At 32.7% G+C, this 9951-nt stretch overlaps 1 protein-coding gene across 2 annotated transcripts; it reads right to left on the reverse strand.

Annotated features, from left to right (window-relative positions):
- Positions 1-2908: 2908 nt before the first annotated feature.
- Positions 2909-9745, reverse strand: LOC111397647 (sucrose transport protein SUC8-like). 2 transcript variants are annotated; one of them, XM_023024649.1, is made up of 4 exons: positions 8347-9745; positions 4693-4756; positions 4370-4413; positions 2909-3331 (listed from the first exon to the last, which is right to left on the reverse strand). In XM_023024649.1, the coding sequence occupies exons 1-4, from the start codon at positions 9631-9633 to the stop codon at positions 3188-3190; spliced, it is 1539 nt and encodes a 512-aa protein (XP_022880417.1). In that variant the 5' UTR covers positions 9634-9745; the 3' UTR covers positions 2909-3187. The 2 variants fall into 2 exon arrangements, with proteins under 2 accessions (XP_022880417.1, XP_022880416.1); XM_023024648.1 differs by having other exon boundaries at positions 4370-4422.
- Between the last annotated feature and the right edge of the window lie 206 nt (positions 9746-9951).

The following is a 9951-nucleotide window of genomic DNA, read 5'->3' on the forward strand; positions in this document are numbered from 1 at the left end:
TATGTATGTATGTATGTATGTATGTATGTGTGCGCGCGCGCGCTGCCTCTCTTTCTCTCACCACTTATACGCAATTCCTTCCTCTATTTCTCTTTCTCTGCATACGCATACTATACATATATAGTAACGCATATATATAGGCAGAAGATTTAGTGGAATTGCCGCCTTCCTTTGTCTTGAGAATTCTAGTAGGGCAATGGAGGAAAATTTATTCAATAATATTCTAGATCCCTCTCTAATGCTGGCGGCCATGGAAAAATCTGAAAAGCCGATGATGATTCTTCATAACATAATTTCATTCGCAAATGTTAATTGGAATCAAATTATATAACTTGCTTGCTTTCAATTTAAATAAACAAAAATATATTTCAAGACCTACTTTTTTTCTTTTTCTTCCATTTTTTTTTATTACATAAGACCTAATTATTTAGTTGTTACAAAATTTCTATCAAGCTTTGCCACAGACATGTTAACAAAGGGAAAGTTTCAATTTCTATTTCTTTATCAAACACTTTCTAATGACTGGTAAGCCACTTGATGTTTTATTTTTAAAATCAAATCATTTCCACGAAATTCTATGCATTTTTCTAAGTATAAATGCATGGATGCTCTACAAAATTTGACTGCGTATTTACGTTTTTTAATAGTATATTTACAATGTAGACGTGGTGATTACTGATTAGACCTTGATGTCTATCTTTAGAATTTCTATTTTATTTTTTATTTTTATTTTTTACCCAGGTATCCCAACTTCGCCAGACTAAATCCTGGACCTCTAGCCATCGGCCCCTCAGTGACTCGAGGAGGTAAATCGCAGGTTATGCCCTTATTGGCTCCCAAGTTCCCACTTAGTTTTTACTCCTGACCCCAAGAGAATCTTCCTTATTGCGTTGATCAGGAATCAAACTCTCCACGCGGAGGTTGTAAGCCCACCGTAGTGATTGTTCTACCAACTCGGATGTGCCCTGGGGGGCTAGAATTTCTATTCTTTACAATATATGCTGTGGTCATTAGTTTGACCTTTATATGTTAAGCTTTGTCAAATTCTATTTATTTTTCTAAATAATAAGAAAAGCATTTATTTCTATAGTTGTTAGAAATTTATAAAATGCATCTTTTATGGTGAATTTAGTTTGAACTTTATACGTTTAGCTTTGTGATATTCTATTTATTTTTCTAAATAATAAGAAAAACGTTTATTTCTATAGTTTTCAGAAATGTATAAAATGCATTCTGCATTTATGGTGAATTTTTAATTTACATATCTTATTTTTCTAGATTATATTTACAAACTACTTTTTACTTAATAGTATAAAAAACCATATTTTGGTTACAAAATTAAGAATTTTCTATTATAAGTAGCTAAATGGTTCAAAATACCCTTAATTGGATGTAACAAATCACCCATCTATATATTAAATTGTCTGCCGTTTGTTTAACTATTCTATTATTCTTTAAAATCTAATTACCAAAAGTTTGTGATATTCATTAAATTTTTTTTTAATTTTTAAATGGCCTTCTTTAGAGTGAAGTCATTTTCTTTAAACTACAACTTGAAAAAATAGAAAATAAAATTTTATTAAATTAATAATATGTTGGAAAATATTGAAAAAAAAAAATTCAAGTGAATTTTTTCCAACATTAAAAAATAAATAAATGGAAACTATTAATTGTCATCATCTAATAAATAATTTCCGTTCAATGAATAAAAATTTTAAAAAACCAAGTATAAAATATGTTAGCTCATGTTTGATAGGTGATTGTTATTAATTTAAATTATAAATAAAGACTAATGATTATTATAGTTGATAGTACTTATGAATCTCTGAAACTGTATGACAAAAAATATGTTTTATGAAACGTAATTAATAATACCAGCTACCAGTTAGATTAAAATAAATTTCTTATTTGTTTATGGGGTTATATATTAGGTCAATTTTTAAATTTAACTAATTTACAAGAGAGGTTTTATTATACTCATGTTTTATATGCTTTAGTGTAATTTCTAACAAAACAATCAAGCATAATAAAACTGAAATTTTTCACCAAAATTGTTCATTCAAATGTTTTATTAAGAGTAAGATTTTCTTGTTTAAGTGTTGTACACGCTTATTTAGATTTATAAATTTACTTGGAGCATGTTTTGCCCTCATTTTTTGTTAATAATGTATTTTGGAATAATAGATAGATGGAGAATATTTGGTTAAAAAATAAGAAAAAAAGTTGAATTTGTATGTAATATTATTTTATTGAAAAACATGTAGTTGAAAATTTAAAAATAATTAGGGTCAAACAAAGGCTTAGGCCCCGTTTGGTATCTATTTTTTTCAAAATACATTTTTTTCTCTTCTTTTCAACCACACATTCTTCATTAAAATAATTTACATATAAATCAAAAACTTTTCTTTATTTTTCAACTACACATTTTCCATCAATTTACTATTCTAAAATGTATTTTTACATGAAAATGGGTATCAAACACTCTCTTTATATTTGATTAATTGAGTTGATTTCTACTCATATTAGTGTATATACTGTGTTGTAGTTAAATCCATATTCGAAGTTGATTGACGTAAAAGGAAGTGATTTGAAGTATAAAAAGATCAAAGGATATGAAACGAGTAACCTACACGCCGAGTTTGTGAGAAAATTAATGCACAAAGTTTACTATGATCTTCACAGGATAAATGATATACCATTAGAAAGATAATTAAATTGAGTTCTACGGAAAAAGAGATTGCAATTCAAAATTGAATCAAAAGTTTTTCCCATTTCACCACTTTTAATTCTTACAATGACGCAAAATACGTAGAGAAATATTGACAGAAAAATAAACGGACAATTCAAATATGAGTGTGAAAATTCATTAATTAATTTGCATATAATTAAAATATGTAAATAGTTGGCATACTAACAAGATTTGCAAACATATAAAAATGACAAAGAAGAAATTACAACAAAAGAATAACCAAAATGCGTGTAGAAGAAAACAAACCATCTGGGTGGAATTCATCACCATAGATGAAGAAAGTCCAAGAAAATTAATGGCAGCCATTTGATGAATCCAACATTAATAATGTTATCGAAAACCTAGTACCCCTCGTTTATTCAAATCAACTTTTTCTTAAGCCTTTCTACATAATTAAATGTTCCATTTATATGCTAATGCCCATAAAAATTCAATATCTCACTGCACTGAGTCATTTCCTGGAAGCATTTTCATAGCTAAAATTCCACCCAGTGCAGCTGCAATACCTCCCATAGTAAAGGCTGGCAAGTTGCTGCTTCCAAATAGTGAATCCAGCGGTCCACTTATTAGGGCCACTAACATCTGTTTCAACATTATAATTAACTTGTTAATCAAACTTTTACCCTGGTAGATGATGCAGGAAATTAGCCATAGAAAATGGGACGAACTTAAGATCAAAACATCCACGGATGAGCATTTGTTTATAATGTTCAACTAAGTATTCACTAATTGAAATATTGATTTGATTAAGAATTCTGTTGATTTAGAAGAACACTGAAGTTGAATCAAAATTCCAAGTTCCGAGTCTTGTTTTAAAAATCAAAAATATCCCTAATACTGTAAACTTAAAATTTAATAAATATTATAAACAAGACCTTAAGTCGCGTCTAATGATAAAAGAAACTTAGCATCATAGAATATGGGATTTGAAATGCTATTTTTAATCATTTTATCTCGATTGAAAGTACTATATAGCACACAGGAAAGTTTTGACTGTTGAAGAAGAATAAAAAATTAACAATATATTGTATAGTCGTGCCTAATACTAAATACAGAACGTGAAGTATATGGTTATAAATATTGAAGAATGGAATGATACTTACTTGTGGAATTACAATGGCAAGATTTAGAAGTCCCAACGCGAGCCCTTGAGAAACTCAAACACCCAAAATATATTAAATTAGACAAACTATGCTAATTTTTTTTGTCATTAATTATAACTTAATATTGTCAATCCACGGATGAGCATTTGTTTATAATGTTCAACTAAGTATTCATTAATAGAAGAACACTGAAGTTGAATCAAAATTCCAAGTTCCGAGTCTTGTTTTAAAAATCAAAAATATCCCTAATACTGTAAACTTAAAATTTAATAAATATTATAAACAAGACCTTAAGTCGCGTCTAATGATAAAAGAAACTTAGCATCATAGAATATGGGATTTGAAATGCTATTTTTAATCATTTTATCTCGATTGAAAGTACTATATAGCACACAGGAAAGTTTTGACTGTTGAAGAAGAATAAAAAATTAACAATATATTGTATAGTCGTGCCTAATACTAAATATAGAACGTGAAGTATATGGTTATAAATATTGAAGAATGGAATGATACTTACTTGTGGAATTACAATGGCAAGATTTAGAAGTCCCAACGCGAGCCCTTGAGAAACTCAAACACCCAAAATATATTAAATTAGACAAACTATGCTAATTTTTTTTGCCGTTAATGAATGAATAATGTTATTTAACATCACTGGTGTCTAACACCGGTCTAAGTTATATCACTTGTGTTATTGAAATATAGGTTCAATTAAATACAAAGATTTATGACTTATTTATTAGGACATATCATATGCTTATACCTAGACTGGTGTTTTAGCACCACGAATGCTAGAAAGCATTATTCTTAATTAATGCAAAATAATTATTGAAAGCTTACCTTGACCGGTATCACTATTGTTGGAATATATGGAAGCTAGAGCGAAAGGAATGGTGTAAGTGACCTGCAGAATTGCAAAACAAGTACAAATTAACTTACTCAAACATTTCAATTGAAAAGTGAAAAATGGATTGGTTGAAGTGAAATATTTGTGTTCAAGAGGTGACATGACTCATATTGAGTTGAACTAGTGGTCTTTAGATGTGACATTTTGATGTTCAGTAGGTTACTAAATGACGTAACGAAAGGTTTTAGGAAAGATGAACAAATCTTACAAGATAAAAAAATTCATGAAATTTTTTTTATTTCTGTCAATTAACATGGCCACAAAAGGTTTACTATACTTTATATAGGAAAAACCCTAGGAAAATTAGGAAAAATTAAAAAACTAATTAAAAAAAGATTTTATTTTATTTTTTTATTTTTTGCAAAGATGGAAAAAAATCGAGATAATGACTAAAATTGAAAGTCCTAATTTTAAAGGTTATCCTCCAACAAACAAAGTTCAAATCCGACTTAAATTAATAGAGATATAACCGAAACAAAATTTATCAAAAAAGGAAAAATGTTTAAACAAAGGTCTAAATGAAAGAATTTGCCCGAAATTTGGCCTACTTCAGGAGCAAAGCTTTTGATTCTTTTTCATTTGCTCGTTTCCAATCTAATTCTTTTTGCACCACATCATTCTCCCTGATTGAGAAAAATTTGCCCTCAAATTTGGCGGGGAAGTAACATCATCGTCAGAATTATCACTACGAAATAACACCAGATGCTTGACATTAAAAACATTAGATGTACGAATGTGATTGGATAGCTTCAAATGGTATGATTGGGATTGATCTTCTCAATGATCTACAATGGACCAATTTTCCTTGCAACAAGCTTAGTATATTTATGAGCAGGAATACGATTATTTGTCAACACCGCCCAAAGTCACCAACCTCAAACTCAACCTGACGACGTTTAAGATTCGCATCATGCTTATATTTAGTAACAGCAGCCTACAAATGATCATAAGTCTGTAAATGAACCTGCTGCAAATGCTTAATGAAGTCCTTTGCTTTACCATGCATCTTAACAATAGTTGAAATTGAAACCAGATCAAGAAAACTACGAGAAAAAAGGCCATACACCACGTGAAAATGACTAAAGCCAGTATTTCGATTAATTGCCATCTCCATCTCAAATTCTGGTTAATAAATTGGTACTTTCTCCAACTATCTTTGCTGGGCTCTTGTCGGGTAGCAACATAATTTTCTTCTCCCCAAACAGAAAACTGTACATGTTGGTATATCCATCATGTAATAAGTGTCAATCAAACTGCCATGGTCTCCCTAATAACAAATGGCGTGCATCCATTTCCACCACATCATACAAAACTTGATCTTTGTATATAGGTCCAATGGAAAAACTGATTAGAGCACGGTGGGATACTTCAATATTGTTACCTCTCTTGAACCAAGTCAACTTATATGATTTGGGATGTTTGTCAGTCTACAAATCCAATTTCTTAACGATCTCATCAGCCACTACATTCTCGTAACTTCTAGAGTCAATAACAAACTTATAGATCCTTCTCCCAATAGTACATGTAGACTGGAAGATATTATTTCGCAACCAGTCACCCTTACTTTCTAGAGGAGTCAAAAAAAACTCCGTCTCACCACCAACACTTGACCCACATCACAAGCATTCAAATTTCTCATCCTCTATTGCTTCTTCAACGTCTCCATTGTCAAATACAGGTGCCTCCTCATAATCTCCATACCCCTCATCAACAAAGAGTCATTTCTCTGAATGTTTGGGATATTCAGATGGTCTTTGACCCATACCTCTGCAAGTAAAACAACGAATACCACATACAAGACGTATTGATTGTTGAACACGGTTTATTCTAGAAGAACTACTTTGACTAGGATACCAAGGTGAGTTTTCTACTGCTATGGTTCATTGGAAGAATCCCTTGTAGTGAAATGACCTATATTTTGCCTGGACTGTAGCTTCCCTATTTGTATCACCCGTTGATATGCCTCAGAAACTATCACCCACATATCACGACACCAACTATTCCTTCATTTCTATCACCTCGTTTTTGGTAATTAGCATGTAAATCTCCATTGTATAGTCATCAACCATCTTCACACCTCAACAAAAATTCTGCAATCGCTGATACATGGTCCGGACATAATTAGAGGGTCGAAATTGCTTCTTCATGTGCTTCTTTAATTTATCCCCAAGATGCAATATTTTTCTTCCCTAATTTAGACCTTGTTACCTTTGTCTGTTGCCACCAGGCCCTTGTTCATCCATGAAATCTTGTCGCAAGGAGAGGCACACATTTACCAACAAGATCCTCCTTAAATTCCAAAACCTCTTCCACTACAATCACCTGATCCAAGAATTCTTTTGGACCTAATCAACCATGGAACTCAGGGATATTAATCTTGAACCCTAATTCCCAACTCCTATTCTCCTCATGGTCACCTCCTCTCTGTCGAACTGGTAGATCTATTAGATGATCAAGTGTGCAAATGAATTTTAATCTTCAGAATCCTTAAGCAGTTGACCATAGGCGCATGTTGCTGTGGTGTGAGTACAACGATTTGCTAGGTCAAGAAATCTACTTGTTGATACAGCTGTGCAATCTCATCACGTCTATTCACCTTCTCTATCGAGGATTCATTAGCTTCTACAAGTCTCCTTGGTGGCATGGTGAAGGAACAAACGTAACTCTGATACTAACTGACGTAGCAAAAAGTTATAGGAAAGTTGAACAGATCTTATATGATGATTTTATTTCTATCAATCAATACAACCACGAAGGACTTACTTTGCTTTATATAGGAAAATTCAAAAAATAATAAAATAATAAAAAAGATTTTTTTTTAAATAGAAAAAATCGAGATAATGACTAAAATTGAAAGTTGTAACCTTAAGAGTTATCCTCCAAAAAATGGAATTCAAATATGACTTAAATTGATAGAGATATAACAAAAACAAAATTTACTAAAAAATGAAAAAAAAAATCCTTAAACGAATGCCTAAATGAAGGGATTTTCTCAAAATTGGGCCTACATCAAGACCAAAGCTCCTGAGTCTTGTTCATTGGCTCATTTCCAATTAAATTTAACTAAAATTTCGCCAAAAATGGACAAAATCAAAATTCTCGAAAAATCAGGAAGTGGCATCTGCTTACACCGATCCCACTTTTCTATAAAGCCTAATTCATTTTGCATCACATAACTAAAACAATTCATCTTGAGTTGAATTGGTGGTCTCGAGATGTGAAGTGACTAATACAACCCATGTTGAATAAAATTAGTGGATTTAAAATGTGACATGTTGATCAGTTGATGTGTATAATATGTGATTAACTAACACAACTAGTCATTGTGAATTAAAGTAGTAGACTCAAAATGAGACATGTTGATCTTCATAGGGTGACTAATTCGAACCTGAGGCGATTAACACGGCCTGTGTCAAATAAAATTAGTATGCCCAAAATGTGACATCCATGTTCAATAGTTGACTAATTAACACGGCATGACTATTTGTCTCGAATTAGTGGGCTTAAAATGTGACATGTTTGACAGAAGCAATAAGAAATAGATACGAATATTACATAGACACGTCGATGATCAAGAAGTGACTTACCGCTTGAGGTATACCCAAGGCTGTGAAAAGAGCAAAATAAGACGCTTTCACTTCAAGAGGCGGGGGAATAAGTGCAGATCCATTTTCATTATTGAGAGCAGTTTGTCGAGCATCCTCGGCCATTTTTGTGATCAAAAACGTTAATCCCATACAAGCTGCAAGTATCATATTCCCAATGCCCCAAACACGTCTTACACTCCCAAGATACCTCAAAATTGGCTCCATGAACAAAGAGACAACACCAAGCATGGCCACATAAAATATTAATCCCAACGAACCTTCTCGTACACCTTGATCATACATTTTAATTTGCAATGGATCACCCACAGGACTTCCTCCAAACACTTCCTTACCCATCCAATCTGTATCATACAGTATAAATGGAAACCACCCTACCCAAGTAAGCGCTGTTATAACATATAAGATTTTCATTGGCTTTGATATACTCCTAATGGCTGTGCTCAGTTGAGTCAAAAGTGATGGGGCTTCTTCTTCCCCATTAACGCCCTGTTTGTATTGCATTAAATTAGAAGGATCAAGCCTTTCTTCCTTAACTGTAACACAAACTAATGTGATTATGACTGCTATGAGGAGAATAGAGATGAGAAAACACGTTTTTAGGTTTGCACAGTAGATGTCACAAGCTTCAGTTTTTGTGATTGGAAGAATCTTATAAATATTCAAGTATGCACCTGCAGCATAGCCTAAGATATTCCCTACAGCCATGTAAAAGGCGAAAAGCGCATTTCCAATTGTCACCATTGCATCATTACCTTCAGAAAGATCAGCCAAAAGCGCTCTACAAGGACTTTGTATTATATTATTCGCTATATCCAAAATCCAAAAGCCCAGCACAAAACAAGCAACGGCTCTAGGTTTACTCCCGGAAATAAGTGAATCGCCTAAAACTCGGCCTATATCAGCCGCAAAGCCAATGAGAAGTACCCCAAAGGAGAGGAGGATAGCTCCGGCCACGATAAATGGGCGGCGCCGCCCAAAACGGGACGTGCACCGATCACTATGATACCCAACTGTGGGTTGGAATACCAAGCCAGAGATTGGGCCGCAGAGCCAAACAAAGGATACCCAAGCATGTTGTACACCAAGAAGTTGTGTGTATGGTGTCAAAAGTGATAATTGCAACGCCCATCCATATTGCACCCCGGCTGCTATTGATGCTACAATTGCTAACTTTTTTAATGGATTTGATGTAACTACTGGTTCATGAGGCTCAGTTTGAACATAACTATCCGCTGAATGAGGCCGAGGATCTTCGATGAAAACCATGAATATATAATATATAGGAACAGATAAAGATATAAAGATATATATATACACACAATAAAGGAATTTTATGCTTTTAAGTTTACTTATATATATTGCCGGCGTATCCAAGAAAAGAAAGGAAGGATACTCCAGCAAAAAAGTTCAAGAAATTAAAAGAAAAAACAGTGGTTTGTTTTCTTGTCGAATGAGAAGAGGTTGTTGTTTAAGGACAAAGAGATTGATGGACTGAAATTGTAGAAAGTTACCTGGTTAACCATTCACAAAGAGAGAGAATAGGAAAAATTAACGATGTTGCTCTTCCTAAGATGCCTACTTCAT

The sequence above is a fragment of the Olea europaea genome, chromosome 7, assembly GCF_002742605.1.
Source record: "Olea europaea var. sylvestris chromosome 7, O_europaea_v1, whole genome shotgun sequence".
Lineage (NCBI taxonomy): Eukaryota > Viridiplantae > Streptophyta > Magnoliopsida > Lamiales > Oleaceae > Olea > Olea europaea.